The 27754-nt window shown below is 37.8% G+C and overlaps 1 protein-coding gene across 3 annotated transcripts in view; it reads left to right on the forward strand.

The window, feature by feature from the left end:
- Positions 1–27708, forward strand: part of STXBP5L (syntaxin binding protein 5L) — a 338367-nt gene extending 310659 nt beyond the window's left edge. For all 3 annotated transcript variants that reach the window (XM_070369985.1, XM_070369991.1, XM_070369994.1), the window contains 5 exons: positions 11540–11900; positions 15820–15985; positions 18546–18657; positions 22254–22474; positions 23007–27708. In XM_070369985.1, coding sequence (XP_070226086.1) covers positions 11540–11900; positions 15820–15985; positions 18546–18657; positions 22254–22474; positions 23007–23048 — 902 coding nt within the window. In that variant the 3' untranslated portion in view covers positions 23049–27708. The remainder of the gene's footprint in view (positions 1–11539; positions 11901–15819; positions 15986–18545; positions 18658–22253; positions 22475–23006) is intronic.
- Positions 27709–27754: the final 46 nt, after the last annotated feature.

Below are 27754 nucleotides of genomic sequence, written 5' to 3' on the forward strand. Positions count from 1 at the left end.
GGTATACACGTGCTCATTTTAAAAGAACACATATGGCATGATAGGTTAGATAGAGTTGTGTTTTCTTTGTTAACCGGAATGCTAAATTCATATAGATGGATTGTTACTGTGAGAAGAATATTCAGCTCTCTACTAGTGAGGCAAATTCAGATAAATGTATTGTGTGTGTGTGTGGCCTAAACAACACGAGTTTATTTTCTCACACTTCTGGAGGCTAGAGGACGAAGATTAAGGTGCTGGCAGGCCTGGTTTCTTCTGAGGCCTCTGTCCTTGGCTTGCAGTTGGCTACACTCTCACCATATTCTCACATGACTGTCTCTTTGTGTGCTTGTACCCCTGGTGTTTCCTAATCTCTTAGACATTTGGATGAGGGCTCACCCTATCATGCTCATTTTAGCTTAATCACCTCTTTAAAGGCTTTGTCTCAAATATGATCACATTCTGAGGAACTGGGGTGTAGGCCTTCAGTGCATGAATTTGATAAAGGGAGGAGGGGAAAAGACCCAGCCCATAAAATGCACTGTATTTTAAAAGTTACTCATTAGCACCACTATATTTTAATTATAAACATATTTCACAGTAAGAAAATGTCTTTTACTGTATTCTTTATTTTAAGGAAATAGGAATAATTCTCTTATGATTGAGAGCCAGATCAGTAAGGTCATAATGATTTTTTAAGTTTTAGTTCAATCCATTTTTTAACTCAATACATTTTTATACAGATTGGATATCTAATACATGGCACGTATTCCTCAAATATTTAAAGGTAAAAATCAAACCCCTGTATACACAAGCATACAACTGTGAGTGAAAGACAATTTTCTAGTAAGAGATATTCTAAAAAATATGGTTTTCTATGCCACAAGCATGGAAATAAACAAGTCTCTGGAACTAATTTAATGAATCAGTACCATAGGAAAGTTCTTCAACATTCTTAGCAAATAGACTTAAAATGATGGGAAAATACAAAGTGAGTAGAGATTTAACTTAATATTTGGGCATCTGGTTCATAAGTATTTGCAAACCTCCTTAAAGAGAGATAATGGGAAGCTATCTTCTCCAAGTTTCTACGCCAGCCTTCTTTCAAGACTTTGGTCATTATATCAGCATCATTTTATCACATTAACAAATGCACCACGAACACACAAGGTGCTGGTAACAGAGCAGAGGACAGAGGGCGTGTGGGAACGCTCTCTACCACATGCTCGATTTTCTGTAAAACCTAAGACTGCTCTAAGAAAAATTAAGTCTACGAACTTAAAAAAGCAGTACCTGTAAGGCAGAAAACTGAGTCCAGGTTCAGATTTGTTTTATAGTTAACCACTGAAAGAGAAAAAGCCTAATTGGAAGGCATAATTTATGACAATAAAAAGAAAAAGGATGGAGTTCCAGAGAAAACAGAAAGCCAATTCAGATTTAAAGTAGAAAACCCATCCTCTCCTCCCTCACATCCCACTTCCTGACTCCGTCTTCACCTTCTTCCTAGTATCTACTCTGCATCACATCCCTCCACTCATCTCTGTCCTATTGTAGTGCTCTAGATTATGGGAACCATTTTAAAAGGTGTGGAATTAGAGGCATTTCCCTCTTTCATAGTCAGTGCTAAAGTGGGTGACATGCTTTTAGACCCTGAATGGGTTTTCCTGTCAAAACACTGTTAAATTACCTTTTATCAGATGGCCTAGAAAAATTTGAGTCTAGCAATTTCCTGAAAATACAATCCATTTTGAAATTTATTCGTCCATTTTTTTCAACATATGTTTCCCAAACTCATACTAATTAATTAGGCATTGGGCATGCAATAGTGATCAGGACACAATGATTTTTATTCTCAGATTATTTGCAGGGAAGAACAAAAGTAACCAAAAAATTACAATTAGGGAAGTAAACAATACTGTGGCAGCATGGAAGGGGGATTTGGGGAAGACCTCTCTCACAAAGCCTCTGTCTGAAGTGGGAACAGGTTTAGAAGGGAGCTCTGCCCAGTGCTGATATTTAAGAGAAATTCAGAAAAGCATAAAAAACCTAGAGGTAGCACAGCTGAGTCAGTTCTAATGAAGTTGAAGAACTAGAGCCTATAATACAGAACGAAGTAAGTCAGAGAAAAACAAGTATCATATATCAATGTGTATGTATGGAATCTGGCTAAAGATGGTACTGATGAACCTATTTGCAGGGCAGCGATGGAGATGCAGAGAACAGACTTGTGGACCCAGCAGGGGAAAGAGAGAATGGGACAAACAGAGAGTAGCATGGAGGCATATACATCACCATATGTAAAGTAGATAGCCAGTGGGAATTTGCCATATGACTTAGGGAGCTCAAACCATTGCTCTGTGACAACCTAGAGAGGTGGGATGGAGTGGGGCATGGAGGGAGGCTCTAGAAGGAGGAAGGGAAAATATTTATACCTATGGCTGATTCATGTTGATGTATGGCAGAAACCAACACAATATTGTAAAGCAATTATCCCCTAATTAAAAATAAAGATTTTTAAAAGGAGACCAAAAAATGAAAAACAACAACCTAGTGGTAAAAAGAGCATGACATAGCTAAAACTTAGAGCTATAATGGTGCTGAGGCTGGAAAAACAGGCAGGGGAATAGAGGATCTTAAGACCTGAAGAGGAAAAAAAAAAAAAAAAAGACCTGAAGAGACTTCCTAGATCTCTGGAGGTTTTGTGTATAAAGATTATGATATGGTATGCTTTTTTAATCTAAAATACTGGTGGTTAAATTTTGTAATTGTAAAAAAAAAAAAAAAAAATTGTAATTGTAAAAACTCCAAATACAGAGGAAGAAGGTAAATGAAAATTCTTCCACGAGCAAACTCTCCCCCTGTCTGTCCCATCTCCACCCCCCATAGTTCTGCCCCTAGGAATTTTACTCTCCAACAGTAATTCTGTGAGAAATTTGCAGAGATTCTAACTTCAAAGCTCCTTTATTGAAGTATAATTGACACACAAAAAAATACATATTTATTGTATGCAACTTGATGAGTCTGGAGATAAGTAAACATCCATGAAACTATGACCACAATCTATGCCATAAACATATTCATCACTTCCAACAGCTTCCTACCCCTGTAATTTTGAGACTCATTTTAAATTTATCTCATTTCTATGTAATGCTTTGTGCTACCTGTTAACAAATTATTCTGTAATTATCAATTCTGCCACATGACGTGCCTATCACTGATTTGTAAAAAAAAAAAAATTATTTTCATGCTTCAATATCAAACTCAAACTCATGATTAAACTGAAGAGTCTCCATAATAAATTCATTCTCTTTACCCCTGAACTGTTTTTTTTTTGTTTCTATTCTCCCCATTTCTGTTACTAGTTCCACAATACTTAATGACTTCCATCACTTCCATTTCTTTCACTTACTCTGATTCCTTTTACTTAACTCTGCCTCTGTACTGGTCTTAATTCCAGTATTGTCTTCATCTCCTGATTTTTATGCACCATATTCTGATACCTTCACTTATCCATAGAAGCAATTTCTTGGAAATCCCAGCCTTGTTCTACCTCTTTAATCTGATTTCCTGCTACTTTCCAGCACCAGTTCCCTGGTCCAGCCAGTCTTATTTCTTCTCATTTCTCTTTGCCACCTGTCAATCATCCATCATTGTTAGATGTCATATGAACTTTTATATTTGTTGTCAAAATTTTGGAAAACTTGTATCAAGTTTCTTGGGAGCTATAGATTTGAAGGAATTAGAATAATTTTCTACAGACTAGCTTTTAGCTCCATCCATTTTAAATTTCAAATCTTGTTTGTTCTACATTATTTGTTTCTATTGTTGACATAATATATAATTTGTAATATGCTCTTCAGCCCCGCACTTTCATGTCAGATTAATGCTGAGTTGTATCACGGTAGTAGAAGCTTTCCTGCGAGCCATCGCTATACCTAGACACAGTAGTGACAGTGAATCATCTATTAATACATAAATCTACTAAACTCAAACTAAATGTATCTCCATCTTTTTTGCTCTTTTCGTATACTGAGGATATGACTAACTTACTAATTCAGTTTTTGATTATGTATTATATAAGCTTAGATATGTTTTCATATGTATATTCTCAACACTGTAAAAGTATGCCAGAGATTATCTTCTTACCTTTTTAACTGTTATTTTTCTTACCATATTCTTGTTTTGTCCTTTGCCTGCTGACAGAAATATCTCATAGACTTACCCTCTACTCTAGACTTCCTAGCCTACTCCCTATGTCAGGCTTACTTGCCAGCATTTAATTCCTTTAAAATCCGGCTATCTGATGAAGAACAATTAAATTAATTTATGCAAACATACAAATGAACAAATGTGCTCTCAAGATATAGTATGAAGCTAGTTAATAGGCTTTGTCTGGAAATTAGTTAAAATGAGAAGGATGTATGGTTTTTAATCTCAAGTCTAAACCTTGATAAGAAATTTCATCACCTGATTTCTGTGCACCATATTCAGTTAGGGCCTTTCCATATAAGACATATATATTTTAAACATATTTGTGAAATTCATAATTGTATCTTACAAACTTCATTAAAAATAGATACCATAAAAATATAGTTCAAATGTAATGATTGTATTTGACTGAACAAGTAAAATCACAGACTAATACAGAAAAATAAACATACTCTCCACTTGCAGCAGCTGTTTGTTGTTTACAGTTCCTGTTACTAGTTATACTGAATGTGTTTATAGCAGTTCTATTTTTCCCAAAGTAAATGTACTGTCACTTGAAACTGCTGAGTATAAAGTATGAAATCTGAGTCTTTAACAGCTAGACACATGGAACTATTAAGATTTTTAGATATTAAAAAAGCAAAATAAAATGCTCTCCAAAAACAAATGAAATCTCACATACCATTTTGTCACATGCTGTTGTCATGAATTCAAACTTTTTCCGGAATTTCTTTTATGGAGAGATTAAAAGAACATCTCTCTTTGTGAAAATCGAATGATCTAGATATATAGTTCTTTATAATACAGTAGGATAACCTAGAAGAAATGGATAAACTCCTAACGACATACAAATATCAAGACTGAATCATGAAGAAATAGAAACTCTGAATAGACCTGTAACTAATAAGGATATTTGATCAGTAATAATAATAAAAAAAACTCTCAACAAAGAAAAGCCCACTTCTCTTTTTTAAAGGACTTTTTTCACATTAACTTATCTTGGTTGTCTGGACAACAAATTCTCATCAACAATATGGCAATGTGCACTAAAGCACTAAATCACTAAATCACTGCATTTTAGAGTGACAGAGCACCTAGAGATTTATTCTAGAAGCCATCACTTTAATCTGTGTCAGAACCACTTGAAGGGTTACAGCACAGATTGTAACACTCTGGCTCCATTCCCAGAGTTTCTAATTCAGCTGGTCTGGGTTGGTGTCTGAAAATTGTTTAACAAGCCACAAGTGATACTAATACAAATGCAGTTTTGCATGCTGGGATGAAAAAACAACAGCCCTTCCTCCTCCTGGGTTTTTCCTTTGTGTCTCCTCCTCCTTTACTTTCACACAACTACCACACTCACAACACTTCTGACACCAGATAAGTGGAGGCCTTCTCCACAAACAAGTCTGAGATACCAGCTGAGTATTCCACAGTTTGACTGAATTTGGACACTGTCCACATGGAGATGGCCCCACAGGGTAATGGCTCTGTAACCCCCGCCTTCAGATGCCAATACCAAGACAAGTCAAGGTTGTCACCTATTCTTCTGACCAAGAAGACCTGAGGCTTCCACAGCCCCCTTCTCCAGTTCAATCAGTTTTCTAGAGCCACTCAAAGAACCTCAGAAAAACTTTTACTTACTGTTTAGCAGTTTCTTATAACAGGATATAGCTGAACATCTGATGGGAGATGCATAGGGCAAGGAATGTAGGGAGGTACATGAAGCTACCTCTTCCATGCCTTCTCCAGGAGTGTCACTCTCCCCACACTACTACCTGCTCCTTAACCCGGAAGCTCTTCAAACCACCACCACCCCACCTTTGGGTTTTTAATATGGTTTCCTTACACAGATGTGATTAATTAAACCAATGGTGATTGAATTCAATCTCCAGCTTGTCTCTGTGCCCCAGAGGTGGGGGTAGGGCTGAAAGTGTTAACCTTCTAATCACCTGGTTGGTTCCCCTGGCAACCAGTACCCAACCTTAGGTGAGACTCCAAAATCACCTTATTAACATAATGAAAGACACCTGTATTGTTCTTGTCAGGCAATTCCAAGGATTTTAGGAGCACTATACCAGAAACAGGGACAAAGACCAAATACATACTCATCATAAATCATAACATCATGCATATATAATATGGTTAATCACAATCCTGGTTCCTAAATTTAATTCTGTTTGCCAGGTGGCTCAATGGTAAAGAATCAGCCTGCCAGTGAAGGAGATACAGGAGACATAGGTTTGATCCCTCAGTCGGGACGATCCCCTGGAGAAGGAAATGGCAACCCACTTCAGTATTCTTGCTTGGAAAATACTATGGACAGAGGAGCCTGGCAGGCTGCAGTCCATGGAGTCGCAGAGAGTACGACATGTCTGAGTGACTGAGTGCACACACACAAACATACACTTTATTTCTATACCTGTGTAGCTAAATACGGCTGGAGAAAAATAATCAGACTAAACAGTCTCATTTTGAAATAAATCATCAACAACCTCTGGTGGGTTCCTGTGCTGCTGGGGAGTCATACTATAATACTCTAGTCTTCTCTCCACCCTTAACAATTACATACTTTCTCCACTCTCCTCAGAGCTTTAATACCTTCTCCACTGTTTTCAATCTCAGCAATGACCATGTCTTCTTTCATTGAGAAAACAATCAGATGAGAACTGCAGCAGCTGCCACCATCACCAAGATTGCTACCTTCTTTCCTATTATTGTGACTAAGCTGTGTAAACTCCTGACTTGGTGAACATCTCCACTTATACACTAGATTCTATTCCCTTTCACCTACACAAGAAAGTCAATCCAGCAATTTTCCTGTTTCCTTTATATATTTATCTATTAGATCAGCATACAAACATGCTGTTATTTCTCCCACTAAAAGAGAAAAATCGTCCTTGAATCTTTGCTCCTACAAATGCCCCATTTCACTGTTTTTGTCTTTAGTGCAAGATTCCTTGAAATATTCAAGGAATACTATTGTTATATTCATTATTTTCAGTTTTATTCTCCCATTCTCTTGAGTGCATTCTGATCAAACTTTCTCTCACACCAATCAACAAAAGCCTCTACAGAGGTCATCACTGACATCACTGCTAAATTCAATTCTCAAGTCACATCTCACCTGAAATAGCAGCAGCTTACTGCACAGCTTACCATTATCCCTACCTTGTAACATTTCACTTTTCGCTTAGATTCCAGGATACGTTATTTACCCAGTTTTCTCTCTACCTCTATAGCTATTCCTTTTCAGTCCCCTTTACTAGTTCCTCTACATTTCACTGGACTTAAAATCAGCACGCTCAAAGACAGAGTCCTTGAATCCTTCCTGTTTTCTATTTATATCCAAGCCCTACATGAAATCAGCCAGCCTTACTACTATAAATGCCACTTGTAATCTCGTGGGTCATATATTTATATTTATAGTCTGGGTCCATCCACAAATTCCTGATACAGGTGTCCAATTATTTGACAGCCACTTGGATCTAATAGGGCTTCCCTGGTGGCTCAGATGGTAAAGAATCTACCTGCAATGCAGGAGACCCACGTTCGATCCCTGGATCAAGAAGATCCCCTGGAGAAGGGAATGGCAACCCACTCCAGTATTCTTGCCTGGAGAATGCCATGGAAAGAAGCCTGGCGGGCTACAGTCCATGGACTTGCAAAGAGTTGGACTGAGCAACTTACATTTTCACTTTTCACTTTTGGATCTAATAAGTATTTCAAACTTATGTCCCAAACTGAATTCCTAATATTCCTTTGCTGTCTTCCATAGTTTTTCCATATCTCTTAATGACAATTCCATCCTTCCAGTTTCTCAGGTCAAAATAAATACTTGTTGATCGAATGATAAAGATTTTAGTGGGAAAGACTGATAATTTGGAAAGCTAGAGTAAGGCACACTTCTAGCCAGTAAGACCTCTTTTAAGTGGAAAATCCTCATTAGTTATCTGTGAATTATTTACTATAGACTGAACTGTTGCCGGGAGAAATATCAATAACCTCAGATATGCAGATGATACCACCATTATGGCAGAAAGTGAAGAGGTACTAAAAAGCTTCTTCATGAAAGTGAGAGGAGAGTGAAAAAGTTGGCTTAAAGCTAAACATTACGAAACGAAGATCATGGCATCTGGTCCCATCACTTCATGGCAAATAGATGGGGAAACAGTGGAAATAGTGTCAGACTTTATTTTTCTGGGCTCCAAAATCACTGCAGATGGTGATTACAGCCATGAAATTAAAAGACGCTTACTCCTTGGCAGGAAAGTTATGACCAACCTAGATAGCATATTCAAAGGCAGAGACGTTACTTTGCCAACAAAGGTCCGTCTAGTCAAGGCTATAGTTTTTCCTGTGGTCATGTATGGATGTGAGAGTTGGACTGTGAAGAAGGCTGAGTGCAGAAGAATTGATGCTTTTGAACTGTGGTGTTGGGGAAGACTCTTGAGAGTCCCTTGGACTGCAAGGAGATCCAACCAGTCCATTCTGAAGGAGATCAGCCCTGGGTGTTCTTCAGAAGGAATGATGCTGAAGCTGAAACTCCAGTACTTTGGCCACCTCATGTGAAGATCTGTCTCATTGGAAAAGACTCTGATGCTGGGAGGGATTGGGGGCAGGAGGAGAAGGGGATGACAGAGGATGAGATGGCTGGATGGCATCACTGACTCTATGGACGTGAGTTTGAGTAAACTCCGGGAGTTGGTGATGGGACAGGGAGGCCCGTGAATCGTGTGCTGCAATTCATGGGGTCACAAAGAGTCGGACACGACTGAGTGACTGAACTGAACTGTTAACATTTTATTACAGAAGTTCGTAAATTTAAGCTTCCTGTAATGTGCATTTCTAAAACAGTAAGTTTGTAATTCTGACTTGATTAAGCTTTTTTTTTTTTTTAAGTTAGAAAAGACTAAAGACAGAATCATAAGATTAATAATACAGTGGTGGGATTCTCAGGTGGCTCAGTGGTACCAAAGCAGGAGCCACAGGAGACTTGGGTTCAATCCCTGGGTCAGGAAGGTCCTCTGGAGGAGGAAATGGCAACCTACTCCAGTATTCTTGCCTGGGAAATCCCATGAACGAGGAGCCTCGTGGACTACAGTCCATGGGGTTGCAAAGAGTCAGACACGACTGAGCACACACACAAACATGCAGAGGGAAAACTTAAACCTTGTATAAAACTAATGAAAAGGATATAATCAGAGCATTCTTACCACAAATTAGGAAACAAAGCAGATATTTGGGCAAGGCAACTTATTAAGGAACAGTCATTTTGATACTGACAGCTTTGTAAGCATCAGGAGTAAAGAAAATGGCTTCCAAAATGTAGATTTCTTGTTTTTTTTTTTTTTTTAACCTACTTTGGGATATCTCTAAATTGAGGGTGTTGTTAATATATACTTCAGAAAGTTTTTCCATGCTATGCAGCAATGGAAATATGGAAGCTTTTTTTTTTTTTTTTGGAATAGAAGGATCACTCCTAGATGAATACTAATTAAATCATTCATCATAGCCCTTGGCAGACATTTTCCTCCTTGGTAGGTTGAGAGCTGGTCTTTCATACCTTGACCCTCAGATTACAGCACCTGAGCCCTTGCTCCCTTATCCCTGTCAGACATTTACAGGCTTCTTGGTTTTAAAAGTGGGTTTAAAAAACACAACTGAGATGTTAAAGCATCTAAACATGTTACTTTGAATTTTATAAATTTTTAATACTTAATAAAGTATTTTCTAAATGGAATGTATTTGTATAATACCCTTTCCAAGTCTCTGGTACATGTACACTCTTGAGGTATGGCAGCCTGGGATAGCTTCCTTATTCTCTCTACATGCGTGCTCAGTCACTCAATCGTGTCCAACTCTTGGCAGTCCCACGGACTGTAGCCCTCCAGGCTCATCTGTGCAATTTTCCAGGCAACGATACTGGAGTGAGTTTCCATGCCCTCCTCCATTACTCTCTACACGATGTCAAAGGACAAAGGAAAGAAAAGGCTGCTCAGGCACTGCTTAGGGAAGAGTCTGGAAGTGTCCAAAGGTCAATCTATCCCAAGTTACCTAAGTCTTTGCAGTATCCAATCTCTGGGACTGGTAAAAAATCACCCATAGGTAATAATCTGGCATGGATGTTCAACCTTGGAGAATCCAGGTGAGTAAACCATTTTTCTGTATCAAAGATGCATAAGCCTGAGTAAACACCAAATTCAGTTTGTTTTTTAAAAAATACAATCAAAATTGCTAGCATGAACTAGATATTTAAATTTCATGAAGTATTCTGAGTATTCATTTTCAGAAGAAGAAAAATAGTATTTTCTAGTGAATGAGTTTATAAAGAAATGGAATCAGATGGCATGATTATCTTTTCAGTTGAAGTTATTCAGTAAATTAAAATTATAAACTTTCTGAAATTTGTTTAAAAAAAAAAAAAGTATTTTAATGAAGAAGGCAATGGCAACCCACTCCAGTACTCTTGCCTGGAAAATCCCATGGATGGAGGAGCCTGGTAGGCTGCAGTCCATGGGGTTGCTAGGAGTCATACACGACTGAGCCACTTCACTTTCACTTTCATGCACTGGAGAAGGAAATGGCAACCCACTCCAGTGTTCTTGCCTGGAGAATCCCAAGGACTGGGGAGTCTGGTGGGCTGCTGTCTATGGGGTCGCACAGAGTCAGACACGACTAAAGTGACTTAGCAGCAGCAGTATAGTATAGTGAAAGGATACTGCTGCTGCTGCTAAGTTGCTTCAGTCGTGTCCGACTCTGTGCGACCCCATAGACGGCAGCCCACCAGGCACCCCCATCCCTGGGATTCTCCAGGCAAGAACACTGGAATGGGTTGCCATTTCCTTCTCCAATGCATGAAAGTGAAAAGTGAAAGTGAAGTCGCTCAGTCATGTCCAGCTCTTTGCGACCCCATGGACTGCAGCCTTCCAGGCTCCTCCATCCTTGGGATTTTCCAGGTAAGAGTACTGGAGTGGGGTGCCATTGCCTTCTGCTGAAAGGATACTGGATTAGGAATTAGGAAACTTGAGTTCCAGTCCAGGCTCAGTCACTAATTTGTTATGTGTCTTGGCCCAAAACTCATCATCTTCCTGGATCTGTTTTCGTATTAATATAATGAAAGGATTTGATGAGTTGATGTCTTAGGACTCCTTTTAGCATTTACTCATTATGATTCAAAGTTATTGCAGCTGATAAATGCACAAATCTACTGATTTATGTGTAATACGGCAATATTATGACACTATAAATATAAATTATAATATAAAAGAAAAAATTTATCACCCACAGATGAATAGCACCTGTTTTAGAAAGAATTTCATGTGCCAGTGACGTGGAATTGTTTTTATAGGTACATTCCTCTCATTGAAAGGAGCTGTCCTAACATTCTCCTGTATGGACCGAACTGGTGGGTTAATGCAACCACCATATGAAGTTTGGAGGGATCCAAACAACATAGACGAAAATGAGAAATCCTGGAGAAGGAAACTGGTCATGAACTGCCCCTCTCCATCCCAAGAAATAGGAGATCATCAGTACACAATAATCTGTTCAGAGAAACAAGCTAAAGTCTTCTCACTGCCTTCTCAGACCTGCCTCTATGTTCATAACATCACAGAAACATCTTTTATACTGCAAGCAGATGTGGTGGTCATGTGTAACAGTGCCTGCTTGGCATGCTTTTGTGCCAATGGGCATATCATGATAATGAGGTATGTGCTGTCTTTATAAATTATCTGGTAATCATAACAGTGCAAACATGGTAAAATTATAAAAAGTATATGTGTAACATGCAAGATAAATTAAGAAGCAACCTGAGATCATTGTTTCATTATGTTTGTGAATGTTTTATTGCTCAAAAATTTGAGGAGAGTTGGAGTTTATTTTAGGTTTTGTTTGCTAAAAATGCTTTGCATTGTGAATGAAATATATGTTAACTGCCATCAAGGAATCCAAGGAAAGAGTGATTCTCCAGTCATTCACACATTCATTCAACATTTATTGAGCACCTATCTCCCAGATGCTATGCTGGGCACAGGATATATGAAGATGAATAAACCACAGGGAAAAGAAATGAACTGTTACCTTTACTATGTTTCATAGTACACACAAGAATTTTCTATACAGAATTTAACTTTATCCTTATAACTTCTCTAGGACATAGGAAATGAAGTATTATCTGCTTCCTCTATTTTACATGTTAATAAATTTGCCCGAGGTTGCAAGTTTAGGAAAAAGTGAGATCAACACTGAAGAGTATACTAAAAATCATCCCTTTATTTGAACCTGCTGCAGGCTATACATTAAGAAATACACATGGAGGAAGAGTTTGGGGTGGACTTTTGAACTGAAGTCATAGCTATATTGAAGGCTAGGTAGAAACAGATGTGAGGGAATTTTTCTGAATGTAAAACTGATTGGTTGTGAAAGATAATGGAGGTCATTAAATCTCAGGATAAGAAGAGAACTTAAAGGTGAAAATTTTCTGTCATGAACTTGGATAATAGTGATGTCATTAATAGATAAGAAAGTCAGGAGAATTTGGAGAAAATAAGTCTGAGAATGAATACTTGGAATATGAGGTGCGTATATGTCAGCTTGAATAAGTTTAGCAGGCAATTTACAGTCTAGACTCTTAAAAAATAGAGGTGGAAGATTCAGCTCTGGAAATCATCTATGTAAATGCATTAGTGAAAGTTTTGGCAGTGAATGAAATCATCAAAGATAGTATTAAAAAAGAGGAGAAAGAGACTTATCTGGGGACAAAAATTGAGGGAGGGGGATGCATATGAATACATCTATATAGTGCCAGAAAGAAAGAAAATCTAGCAAAGGAGATTGAGAAGCAGTCATGAGAGAGCTAGAAAAAGTATCACAGTAACATAACTTCATGAAAAGGATAGAAGAGTATAAAAAAAAAAAAGAAAAAAAGGACAGATGACTACCAAAATGATGATCAAGAGTTAAAACAGAAAGATCAAAGAATTTGAGTACAAGAAAAGATAGTAGATGTAGATATAAGTGATATTTGAGAAAACAAATCTTTGGAGCACAGTGAAGATAAGACTAAATTTCAAGGGAGGCAAGAATAAAGGCAGTGACACAGATCAGGAATTGACAAAACTATAACCCCACGCAATATCCACTCTACCCTCCACCCAATATAATACTGTATAGCCTGCAAGCCAAAAATGGTTTTTACATTTTCAAACTGTTGAAAAAAGCAGAGAAGAATATTTCATGATATGTGGAAAGTATATGAAATTCACATCTCAGTGTTCATAAAGGTTTGGGGAACACAACCACACCACTTGCTTATATATTGCCCATAAGAAAGAGCGTGTACACAACAGGCAAGAGTTGAGTAGTTGTACCCGAGACCACATGGCCTACAAACCCTAAAATATTTACTATCTGACTCTTTAAAAAAAGTTTGCCAATTCCTGAGACAGAGTTCTTTTGGGAAATTTTGGTAAAAAGAGAGATGAGAGATAGGAAAGTAATTCAAGAGTGAAACTGGGGTTTTGAGAGTGTTTTTATTGTTATATTTTCTTTAATAGGGGAGACATGAGTAGAGGTAGTGGAGGAGACAGTTTTGAAAAAATAAAAACAATCATTTATAGTCTGCTTATTCTCTTATATGTTTCTTATTCTTTATCTGATTTCTTTTCTCAAATTCTTTTTAGAGATTTCTGATGAGGGCCATTCCAGTCTGGTTTGAAAATAATGACTTAACTCCTAGACATGCCTTAGTTTAGAAGGGAAAAAAAAATGTGTGTACACTCCCCTAAGCTCACATTTAGTCACTCAAAATTTTTCTTTTAAATTCAAAGACATTACAATATTGTCACAATTGAAATTTTAGCTTGATAGTGATTTTAGCTTGACAGTGATAGTGAGAATTCCAGAAAAAGATCTATTTCTGCTTCACTGACCATGCTAAAGCCTTTGACTGTGTGGATCACAACAAACTGTGGAAAATTCTTCAAAAGATAGGACTACCAAACCACCTTACCTGCCTCCTGAGAAACCTGTATGCTGGTCAAGAAGCAACAGTTAGAACCAGACATGAACTAGCAGATTGCTTCAAAATTGGGAAAGGAGTACGTCAAGGCGGTGTATTGTCACCCTGCTTACATGCAGAGTACATCATAAGAAATGGCACGCTGGATGAAGCACAAGCTGGAATCAAGACTGAAAAAGATCAACAATCTCAGATATGCAGATGATAATGGCAGAGAGTGAAGAGGAACTAAAGAGGCTTTTGATGAAGGTGAAAGAGGAAAGTAAAAAAACTAGCTTAAAACTCAACATTCAAAAAACTAAGATCATAGCACCCAGTGCCATCACTTCATGGAAAATAGATGGGGAAAAAATGGGAACACTGGCAGATTTTATTTTCTTGGGCTCCAAAATCACTGTGGACAGTGACTGCAGCTATGAAATTAAAAGATGCTTGCTCATTGGAAGAAAAGCTATGACAAATCTAGACAGTATATTAAAAAGCAGAGACATCACTTTGCTAACAAAGGTCTGTATAGTCAAAGCTACGGTTTTTCCAGTAGTCATGTATGGATGTGAAAGTTGGACCATAAAGAAGGCTGAGTGCCTTAGAATTGTCGGTTTCGAACTGTGGTGCTGGAAAAGACTCTTGAGAGTCCCTTGGACAGCAGGATATCAACACAGGCAATCCTAAAGGAAATCAATGCTGAATATTCATTGGAAGGACTGATGCTAAAGCTGAAGCTCCAATATTTTGACCACCCAATGGGAAGAGCTGACTCATTGGAAAAGATGCTGATGCTGGGAAAGATTGAAGGCAGGAGGAGGAGGAGGTGACAAGATGAGATGGTTGGATGGCATCACCAACTCAATAGAGATGAGTCTGAGCAAACTCCAGGAGATAGTGAAGGTCAGGGGAGCCTGGCGTGCTGCAGTCCAATAGGTTCCAAAGATTCAGAAACAACTGAGTGACTGAACAACAACAAAATACCCAATCAGTAAGACACCTGAGATGTAGTATTCATTTGGATGTGCAAATTCTGATCTATTGTGTATAACTAATTCTGTAACAGTCCCAGTCATTAATCACACCTTCAGTATAGGTGCCATAAGTCATAGGTGATTTTCATTTTCTGTGTATAGAGGAAGTAAAGGAATGGGGAGGAAAGCCACTCCATTCCCAGGCATAGTGAACTAGACACACATCAGTGTATAACCTCAGACCCAGGAATTTTGCCTTAAAAAGAGACAATAGAGCAAGTATGCAGGCAGCCACTTTCTAGTTATAGTGTTTCTGCCATAATAAAAGATTACAACAGTAGGAACCTGTGAAATGCTGCACAAAGCATTTTGGAATTGCTGGCCAGTGCATTTAATCCAGCCTTCAAGGACATCTGCTAAGTATCTGTGTGGATTAAAATAGAACTGTACCATAATTTTTTGTGAAAATGATTTTACATGAAGTTCTAGTTTACTACCATTGAGACTTCAAGAAGATAAAAAGAAACAACCATAAAATAGTAGTATAAAAATTACTGTTTTATGTAAAGATCATTATATTTTATATATAGAAATTAAAAGCTTCTAACAACTTGATATTGAAATGTGGATTTGGTTTTTTCCATTCAGCCTACCTAGTCTTCGCCCAATGTTAGATGTTAATTATCTGCCACTGACAGACATGCGGATAGCACGGACATTTTGTTTTACCAATGAAGGACAGGCATTATACCTCGTCTCTCCTACTGAAATTCAAAGGTTAACATACAGCCAAGAGATGTGTGATAATCTACAGGTAGGTCATTTATGAATAAACATTGAACGTAGTTGTAAAAAAGAGAATGAAAGAGAGGTCTAAAAGCTCAAATATTATTAGGCTAGACAATAAACATGCCTGCCCTAGAACATGTTTTGAATATATGTTCATCCTGGTGATGCTACCAAGTTCTACTGTGGTTCCAGATATACACAGAAAAAAAAAATAAGAAAAAAGGGGATGTGGGAAGAATGTGGCGATCATATGTATCAATGGTTGTTCTGTTTATTTCATTGTTTGTTTTGCCTACAATTCACAGTTAATAGACTTAAAAGAAACCTTAATTGTGGGCCATACAAAATAAATATATATCCTATAGGTTAGAAATGGGCATTTGCCTATGGTCATAGCAGTAAGCAGAGCTTAGAAACAAAATAAATGTAAAAGAATTTATTTAATCTTGGATAAGTAAATGTCATAAAATTTTAAAAGACATCCTAAGGATTTAATTGGTTTCTCTCCCTTACTTTAGAGAAAAGAAAACTAAAATTATTACAATATAGAGGTTCACAGTATAAGCTCTGAACTGTTTAAGCTGCATTTTGCCTACTGGTATAACTTTGGCTATTTTACTTAATCTACTTGTATGTTCTACCTCGTGTCCGACTCTTTGCGACCCTGTGGACTGTAGCCTATCAGGCTCCTCTGTCCATGGGATTTTCCAGGCAATAGTACTGGAGTGGATTGCCATTTCCTTCTTCAGGGGATCTTCCCAAACCAGGGATTGAACCCGGGTCTCCCACATTGTAGACAGACACTTTACTGTCTGAGCCACCAGAGAAGTCCTATGTTCTACCTTGAAGCATTACTGTGAGAATTAAGAAAGAATTCATGTAAAGCACTGAGAAGAATGCCTGGAACATACTAAGTTTTAAAAATAAATAATAATAAATGTTATTCAACATATATTTAAGTTTTTTATATGCCTAGTACTTGGCTGGGCTGTAGGAGTACAATCATAAACAAGATACAAGTCCCTACCTGCTAGTGTGGAAGGAGAGAGAAATAGATAACCACAATATTCTGGAAAATGGTTGTCTGTACATGGCTCTGCCAGTGCTAGAGAGACACATTAAGAGCGGACTGGGTTAATGGAGCAAAAGGGAAGGGGTGGTTAGAAAAAGGTTGTGAAGGATGAATAGGAGCTGTCCATAGGGAATAGATGGCTGGAGGTGGGAAAGGTAATAATATTCTTGACAGAGCAGAGGCATGTGAAAGCCCCAAGGTTCAGGAAACTGCTAAGAAAGTAGAGTTGGGAAGTGGAGAGAGTGAAGGAGTGCTGATGGAGACTTAGTCAAGAATAGAGCTTGGAACACCTTGTAAGCTCCTTAAGAAATCTGGCATTTATCCCCAGGGTAATAGGAAGTCATTGAAAAGGTTTAGCAAATTTGTTTATTAAAACTAATATTCTGGTTGCAGTATGACAATTTGTTTGGAAGACTTAAGGCTAAAAGTAGGGAGAACAATTTGGAGGCATTATTTTTTAAATAATTAAGGCCAGAAATAATAGTGGCTTGAAATAAGACAGCCAACAGTGATAGAAAAAATTAGCATATTCAGTGACTATAAACTGTGATCGGTTGGATTGGAGGGTTATTAGATAGAGGAGTGAAGAAAAGGAAGGAATTAATAATTATTCCTGTATTTCTGGGTTGGGGAACTAAGTAGATGGTGTAGCCATTTCCAAAGAGAAGGGATTTGGGAGGAACAGCATAGGTCTAGGAGTAGAGGTGAGGGGGAAGATGATGACAGTCATCCTGCAAGTTCACACACAAGCTGATACTAGCTCACAGATCTGACTCTGGATTGAAGTTCCTCCAAATCCATGGTTCTCAAATTTTCATCTGCTTTAGAAAGACCAAGGGCTTCCCTGGTGCTCAGATGGTGGTGGTCTGCCCACATTGCAAGAGGCCTGGGTTCGATCCCTGGGTTGGGAAGATCCCCTGGAGAAGGAAACGGCAGCCCACTCCAGGATTCTTGCCTGGAGAATCCCATGGACGGAGGAGCCTGGCAGGCTCCATGGGGTCGCAAAGAGTTGGACTCAACTGAGCGACTAACACATACAGAAAGACCAAAATAAGTTAAAACATTTTATAGCAAGTTAAGTTAGAAAAAAGTTAGAACAAGTTATACATAGATAACCGGATTAGTATGTAAATAAAGTATGTAAATAAAAATGTAAATTCTGATTAGCATGTTAATAAAGCCTGTGAATTCTGTAATCAGGATTAATCTGTAAATTAATCCTAGGGTGAATATTAGCTTCCTATGCTTTCTAACTGTAGAAGGAAGAAGACAAGAGGTCATAAAAGTGAATATTTTAAGATGCCAGTTCTTGGAGAAAGGAAAGGAAAGAAAGACGGTGGAGGAAAAAGTGCCAGAGAGAGAGGGAATTAGAAACTAAGCAAAAACTACCACGAAAATATATGGAGAACAGATTTTTCAGCATTTGCATGACGTGCTCTAACATGCCACCAGTTATCTTTTGATCTATTAATTTATCCTTAGTCTAATGCTTTTTTCTTTAAATTTGATATAGGACATGCTGGGAGATTTGTTTACTCCTATAGAGACACCAGAAGCTCAAAACAGAGGCTTTCTCAAGGGCCTGTTTGGTGGAAGTGGACAAACATTTGACAGAGAAGAGCTTTGTGAGTAAACTCCTGATTACAAACTGTACCAAAAAAACAGACAACCTCTTTCTAGACTCTTTCTACAGGGCTTTGCTTCTCTACCATGAAAATTATTTGTTTACCAAACATGAATAGAACTGGTCACTTTGTTTTAGAAACAGTTTAACAAAAATAGTACATGTAATTCATACAGATAATGAGTAAGCTAATAAATGTGTCATTTGCAGGTAGATCAGACCTGCAAGGCAAGGTGAAGGCACTTGGTTACTTAAATCTGAAAAAATGTTTTTGAATCTGCCTGCCTCTAACTACTTCTAGGAAACAAGTTCTTTATTCAGAATTCAAGGTTTACCAATGGTACAGAGTAAATCACTTAAAAAATATCTAAAAGAGACTCTGAAGAATAATCATCAAAATGCAGTAAAAAGGAACATTCTCAAAGAGAAATTAAGATTTTTCCAGATTCTCTTACCCACTGTGTGGTCTCTACAGGTCAAAACTCCTTTTTCCTTGAATTTTTAACTATGCAAAATATCTAGGTGCTTCCATAAAATGGACTATTATTCAGCTATAAAAGGTAATGACATTTGATACCTGCTAAACATGGATTACCCTTGAAAGCATCATGCTAAATTAAAGAAGGAAGACAAAAAGGCCACATATTGTATTATTCCTTTTGTACAAAATGTTCAGAATAGACAAATCCATAGAGACAGAAAGTCAGCAGCTACCAGGGACCAGGGCAAGGAGGGACTAATGGGTACAGAACTTCTTTGGGTGGTGATAAAAATGTTCTAAAATAGATAGTGGTGATAGTTGCACAAGTCTGAGAATCAGTTAAAAACTACTTAACTGTACACTTACAAAGGGTGAACTGAGGAATTCCCTGGAGGTACAATGGTTAGGACTAGGTGCTTTCACTGCTGTTACCAGGGTTTGATCCCTGGTCCGAACCTAATATCCCACAAGCTATGCACCGTAGCCAGAAAATTTTTTTAAAAAGGTGAGAGGTGGTGGTGGTGGTGATGGGGGTGGAGGGTGGCAGTGGCTATGAATTTTATGATATGTGAATTATATCTCAATAAAGCTCTTATTTTTAGAAAACTTAATCTAGATTCCACTCCTAATGTTATATCCTTGGGACCACTCACTAAATTTTTATCAAGATAGCTATTTTTCAATTTTTAAAAGTTCAGTTCAGTTCAGCTGCTCAGCCATGTTACTCTTTGCGGCCCCATGAACTGCAGCACGCCAGGCCTCCCTGTCCATCACCAACTCCCAGAGCCTACCCAAACTCATGTTGAGTTGGTGATGCCATCCAACCATCTCATTCTCTGTCATCTCCTTCTCCTCCTGCCCTCAGTCTTTTCAAATGAGTCAGCTCTTCGCATCAGGTGGCCAAAGTAATGGAGTTTAAGCTCCAACATCAGTCCTCCCAGTGAACACCCAGGACTGATCTCCTTTAGGATGGACTGGTGGATTTCCTTGCAGTCCAGGGGACTCTAAAGAGTCTTCTCCAACACCATAGTTCAAAAACATCAATTCTTCAGCACTCAGCTTTCTTCACAGTCCAACTCTCACATCCATACACGACCACAAGAAAAACCATAGCCTTGACTAGACGGACCTCTGTTGGCAAAGTAATGTCTCTGCTTTTTAATATGCTGTCTAGGTTGGTCATAACTTTCCTTCCATAAAGTAAGCATCTTTTAATTTCATGGCTGCAGTCACCATCTGCAGTGATTTTGGAGTCCAAAAAATAAAGTTAGCCACTGTTTCCACTGTTTCCTCATCTATTTGCCATGAAGTGATGGGACTAGATACCATGATCTTAGTTTTCTGAATGTTGAGCTTTAAGCCAACTTTTTCACTCTCCTCTTTCACTTTCATCAACAGGCTCTTTAGTTCTTCTTCGCTTTCTGCCATAAGGGTGGTGTCATCTGAGGTTATTGATATTTCTTCTGGCAATCTTGATTCCAGCCTGTGCTTCATCCAGCCCAGCATTTCTCATGATGTACTCTGCATATAAATTAAATAAGCAGGGTGACAATATACAGCCTTGACATACTAGGAAAAGGAGTCTGTTGTTCCATGTCCAGTTCTAACTGTTGCTTCCTGACCTGCATACAGGTTTCTCAAGAGGCAGGTCAGGTGGTCTGGGATTCCCATCTCTTTCAGAATTTTCCACAGTTTATTGTGATACACACAGTCAAAGGCTGTGGCACAGTCAATAAAGCAGAAATAGATGATTTTCTGGAACTCTCTTGCTTTTTCAATGATCCAGCGGATGGTGGCAATTTGATCTCTGGTTCCTCTGCCTTTTCTAAAACCAGCTTGAACATCTGGCAGTTCACAGTTCACGTATTGCTGATGCCTGGCTTGGAGAATTTTGAGCATTATTTTACTAGCATGTGAGATGAGTGCAATTGTGTGGTAGTTTGAGCATTCTTTGGCATTGCCTTTTTTGGGGATGGGAATGAAAACTGACCTCTTCCAGTCCTGTGGCCACTGCTGAGTTTTCCAAATTTGCTGACCTATTGAGTGCAGCACTTTAAAAGCATCATCTTTTAGGATTTGAAATAGCTCAACTGGAATTCCATCACCTCCATTAGCTTTGTTCGCAGTGATGCTCCTAAGGCCAACTTTTCTTTGCATTCTAGGATGTCTGGCTCTAGGTGAGTCATCACACCATCGTGATTATCTGGGTCGTGAAGATCTTTTTTGTATAGTTCTTCTGTGTATTCTTGCCACCTCGTCTTAATATCTTCTGCTTCTGTTAGGTCCATACCATTTCTGTCCTTCATTGTGCCCATCTTTGCATGAAATGTTCTCTTGGTATCTTTAATTTTCTTGAAGAGATCTCTAGTCTTTCCCATTCTATTTTTTCCCTCTATTTCTTTGCATTGATCACTGAGGAAGGCTTTCTTATCTCTCCTTGCAGTTCTTTGGAACTCTGCATTCAAATGGATATATCTTTCCCAAAGTTACTTCATTAAAATTAAGTAAAACTGAGTTTTATAAATGATGGGGAAATTTTTAATCTTTTATAAAGTAATAAAGTTTCAACGTATGTGTATTAATGCCCATAATGCATATATACCCCATTCTCTAGTATTTACACAGGCACACAAACACACGCACACACTCAGATTTAAAAAGAAAACAACAAAAAACTACTGAGGGCTACAAAGGCTGATAGGAAGATGAACACAGATGATTTGGAATGCCCAGCTGGGCAGAAATTTAAATAAATCATCAGGCCTGAGTTTGGAACAGACACTAATATGGGTTAAATATGAGGTCACAATAAAATTGTGAGCATACCAATGCAGTAATATAAAGAAATGCAATTATGTCATTACTGTATGAACCCCTCCCCCATATACACAATAAAACATATGGTAACCACATCTCAGTCTCTTTCATAGGCATTTTTCTTGGGTAAATGCTAACATCTCCAAATACATATATATCTATGATAGGAACAAATATGTCTCTCTGTGAGAATTATGACAATAAAATTCAATATAAGTACTTTGTTTGGTCATAAGCCTGACTATACTTACTTGAATTACTGAAAAAGTGTTTTAAATTGCTATTGCTTGAACTCCCAGTTGGGGAAGCTACCGCAGGAAAAGCATCACGCAGCCTCGCGCAGCACATTCCTGGACCAGGTGGTATAGAAGGGATGAAAGGCGCTGCCGGAGGGGTGATGGGAGAGCTGACTCGAGCACGGATCGCCCTTGATGAGAGAGGACAGAGGCTGGGAGAGCTGGAAGAGAAAACTGCAGGCATGATGACCAGTGCAGAGGCATTCTCCAAACATGCACATGAGGTAAGCTGCCTATGTAAATACAGGCATCTTCATCCAGTAATAACTTTAGACATTTAGGTTCTGCACAAGAGAGCCTAAACAGAGATGCCACTCTAAGTAATCATGTGTAAGAGCCAAGGTAACTGGGACCTTGCTCTATGTATTATAATTCTCCTTGGATTGGGGAGAAAAAACAGGGTTTTTTTTTTTTTTTAAGTATTATATTAATACTTCTTCACCTTAGAGGATGGCTTTAAAGAAAATTATCTATTAGTTCTGATACACTACGATCCCCCCTCAAGAAGGTGTGAGGGGCAGCAGAGGCTGAATCCGCACATTCCTTTTTGTCTCAGTCATTAAAAATCATTTCCTGTCAGGCAAATGTTTAGAGCTTGACTGGTTTGTAAAAATATCTATCTGTAGTTTATTTCATAATATAAAGGTCGTTTTAGAAGTTTTGAGGTTTTGGTATGTATGATGTGCTCAACATGAGCTTGGATTAGAACTTTTAAATATTTTTTAACATCTTATGTGACTATTTTTTTCTTTCCAGTTAATGCTGAAATATAAGGATAAGAAATGGTACCAATTCTAAACTTCTAAAGAAGCTATGACTGCTTTGAGAAACCATTATTCAGGGAAACCAAATTTATTCCCAGCATCAATATTCAACTGCTAGAAGCCAGTTTCTTCTACAAAATGTTCCATTACAGTCCATCTGAATTTATCATAAGGGAGACTTATCAGAGACATTGTACAACCCAACGCTGGAATCCTGGTTAAAATCCCAAGATATGGCTGAATTTGCCTTTTCCCACATGGAATGGAGCTATCATCTTGGCATGTCATTTGCTAAGGATTTACATTTAGGAACTACGGGGAGTCCTTCTGATTTGAAAAAATCCTGTACAAACAAAAAGCATTAATGCACTTAATGAAAAAAAAATGCATGATAAATTAACATCTTAAGAGGAAAAGAAAAAAGCATGTTGTGACAGAAGAAAAAAAAAGATTTATGGTAAACTATTTTTATAAATTGGGCCACACCTGACAATTTAAAAAAAATCTGTTAGAAGATATCAGTGCATTTCAAGTACATTTGTGATACCCAACTGACAAAGCAAACAAACCAGAGTCTTTTTGTCATCTATAACTTTCATTATATACTAGGACATTATTGAATTCTTATGTCAAGAGTCTGATTAACATTGTTCTCTCTCCATAATATTTTACATTATTCACAGTTCTCAGTCATAATCAAATATAGCCAGTACAGTAAATTATTCCTAACACAATTATTTCCATCACCTTCAGAACAAGTTGCTATTTTTAGTCACAACCAATGCAGGGTTGGGTCACCTTGAAGCATTTTTTCAGCTTGGCTTATACTCTGCAGGGGAGTTGACAATAGGTTCGGGGAAACTAGACTTACAAGAACAATGCAGTTAGCTTTCAGAACTGATTTCACACACTGGTTTCAGTTTCTAAAGTGATATATTTTTAATGCTCCATTTGTATCCTTGTCTGCCAATTACACAGTATATTACTGTTCAATCCCTGTGGGGTCTTCAATTCAAAGGTGCTCTTGCAGCCTGATACTCACAGACCAAACTGGTCATTCTCTAGTCTGATTCAGTAAAACCTCAGTTAATGTTTTAAGAAAGGGATTCTGACATTTCTGATTAACAAGGGCTTTCATTAGAAATTGCTTTTTGGTTCAATATTTATTACCAGGTTATAAAATGTGGTGGTGTTTTTGCTAGCTTGGATTTAGTCATAGAGAGTGTAATGATACAAAATCAATACTTTGTCACTCAATTGGCTAAATAACATAAGCTACAAGATTATGTCAACAGATACCAAACACCGATTCCTTATTAAAAACTCTGTTAAAAGTGGAATAAAGAATATCCTTAATATGATAAAAGATATCTATCAGAACAGAGAAGTAGTAGAGGCCAACAAGACAAGACACCTGCTACCGTTATTTAACATGATTCTGGAAGTCAGGCCATAGGAAGTGAGTATATGCAGATTCTGGGACCCATCCAATAATATGTATGTTGTTCTTTCAAAAATAATCTTTTTAAAGAAAATTAATGGGTTCGGCTCATTAAATTTTGGTTAATCAAGGTCTTAATAGACTTACATTGTGTTTCTTCAGAATTCACCATTTTCCTTAAGTCCAGGATCTTTTAGTAGCCAAAAATAGTATTTGCGCTTTTTTTTTTTTTTAGTTTTTAAACTTCTGGTGAATTTGTTTAAAGAGGCACTTTCTTTAATGTTCTCAGTAATTTTGACAAAAGCAAATTAATTTTGAGAAAGAAAATACAAAATATTTTAAAGCATACCAAAAAAAAATACCAGAAAGGACAAAATAGCATTTCACAGAAGTGCTTAAAACTCTGACTTTAATGAATAGACCAAAAGTTTGTAATTGGCACATCAATTAGAAGTGAGGTTCTTCTGAAATGCTTGCAAAGAGGTTCTTTTTGTCTTTCAATATAGTTTTTATAAACCCTTTCTTAATGTAAGGGTAACTTCATCCCACAAACTTGTGATTAGTGGAATACAAATTAATGAGGTTTTACTGTATCAAAATTATTTTTATAATTCAAAGAGATAGCAATAACAAGAATGTGATATGGACGTGATTTTTCTCTGAACATTTCTGTTCCGTTGCACTGACCTTAGCACACGCGCACACAGACACACACATACATACTACTACCACCACCTAATCATCATCATCATCTTTGGAAAACAACTACTGTTGATGCATGGAATACTTTACATCTCTCTTCTCTACTATTTAACTGTCTTGCCTCTACCTTGGAACATAAGAAAAATACTCCTAGTAACTTGAACAATGATAGAGAAAATGACTCTGAGCCTTAGTTGTCATTAAATTACGTTTTGTCTGCTTAAGGTGATATCAGAAGATAAGGCTTGCAGTCTCTACAAGTTGACCTTATCTCCTTATGACTCCCTAAAGAGAGAAGCCTTTCTTAGTGTCCCAGGAGAAAAATGGGCCTTTAGCATTATAATTCATCATGAGAAATTGGAAGTATATGTTTCCCTGGTTCTAATAATGCCAGCAATAATCCCTACCAATAAATTATCCATTAACCCTGGAGTTTGGAGGGATGGATGACTGATTCATCATTTATTTTAATCCCCTGCAAAAGCAGTACTATCAGCTCTGCTTCCTACACTTCACTGAGACCCAGACTTAGTGCCCTGGTCATCATCAGGGTCTCTGTCTGACTTTGGAAGGATGGTGACAGAACTGAGTGAGATGTTTTCTGATAATTTAGTCAAAAAGATGATTTTTCAAACCTTTCATATAGCTTTTGAATGATTCTCAAATTAATAAATCAGAATCCAGTGTCTCTACTACTCAAAGATACTAAGGGATTATAAAGGAAAAAGTTTACTGTTGGAGTCCTTTTATAAAAATGTGAACCATATGTCTGTTATCTACATTAAGGGGTTACCATGGCTTTGAGAAAGGAAAAGGAAAATAAAGATTATGTCCAAGGTTGGCTGAAGGAGATTAAGAAGAGTAGACTAAAAATCCTCTCGTTGGTTTAGGATCATTGGGACAACCCAGGAGTTTATCTGTATGATTATAGTTTGTCCTTGTGGGAAGACACTGTAACTTGATCACCTTTGTTCACAGAGGGCAATGCCAAAACGTTCCTGCCAGGTCTTGCTCTTTGCATCAGGAGAAACACGGTAGCTTCGCGGCTTCTTCACCTCTGTCCTCTGTAGCCCCAACCCCACTTCTGAGCAGTTACTGTTTCACAGACACACTGCTCCAGATGTCAGAAATACATGCCAGTAAGTCAAGTATTTGGACTGCACCATTGTAGGGAGCATGGTTGTAGAAGTTTATTGTATATATTTGCAGACAACGTAGCCCTGAAAGGACAAAATGCAAAACAGGAAAGGTCTGGCTTGGGGAAGAAGAGGAAGTGCCAACTCAGTACAGGTAGGCTTGGGCAGAGAGGGACATGGGAGCCAGAGTGAAGTAGAAGAAGCTTTGATGGAGAACTGAAGCACAGCTGGTCTATTCAAACATTTATGTAGGAAGTGATTCTCAACTTTGGCTGTGCATAAGAATCACCTAAGGAGCTTCTAAAATTCCCAGTTACACCAAAATCTTTCAGAGTGGAAACCAAACATCAGTACTTTTGAAAGCCTCCAAGATAGTTCCAATATCCAGCCAAGGTCGATCACCACTACTAAGGAAGACACATTTATCTATACTGGCGGGTGTTCAAGCCCCACTTCTGAGGCATCAAGGAAAGTAAGATATTGGCGATACAGTGTTGGCCAGATTGATATCTGTGTTGCAACCCAAAACAAATCTGTACACATTTCTGACCAGGCAGTGCTCCATTAGCTATTAACTCTGTCTTCATGATTGTCTCCTAGTGACTTTGCCACTAATTATTCCAGTTCAAACATCTAGATTTTGATTGCCTTACACATTGTGACATCAAAAGACACCAGAGATATCATAAAAGTTCAACAGCATTAACACTAAGTGGAAAACTAATTCTTACTAGTTGGATAGCAGAAATTCTCAAAACAATCATATACTAAATCAGGTCCAAATTTATTATGCATTCTTCATTTGAAGGAGACATGGGTACCAGTTACCTGTTCTGCCATAGTGATATTTTATTGAACTTGATCTTAGCAAGAAGAGAGGACATCTCTCCTTTTTTGATTGTTGTCTTTGCTCCCAGGGCAAAGGATTTTGGATTTATTTCCTAAGTTACTAGACATTTGTTTAAAGGAAGAAGGCTTACAACTCACTATGTGGCTTCCAGTGCCCTGAAAAAGTGCTTTCACCTTCAAAAAGGGAGAGTCTTCCTATCCAAGGAAATACTAGTCAATGAAAAAATGGGAGTTCCGTTCTCTCATCTCACACTGCTCCCCTATGGTATGGGCCCACCCTTCTCAACTACAAAGCCAGAAAATGAACTAGGTGGTGGTTCTTGACAAGTGTACACAGGATCAAAATCTCTAATAACCTATAATTTTTAGTACTTAATTATGTGATGTTTTATTCTAGGAAATAAGAAACAGATGATATCATTGATGTATCTTTCTTTCATCTTCAGAATTTTTGCATCTTTTCAGAAAACGACAAATTACTATTTTTCTGTTGCACTCAGCAATTGTGACTATACTTAAAATTCTTGTAGTCTGTAGAGATATCAATAAAATTGTATATGTTTGTACATAGATGCTCTCTTATGTTATGATGTCATATACCACTAATCATTG

The sequence above is a fragment of the Bos mutus genome, chromosome 1 (genome assembly GCF_027580195.1).
Source record: "Bos mutus isolate GX-2022 chromosome 1, NWIPB_WYAK_1.1, whole genome shotgun sequence".
Classification (NCBI taxonomy): Eukaryota; Metazoa; Chordata; class Mammalia; order Artiodactyla; family Bovidae; genus Bos; species Bos mutus.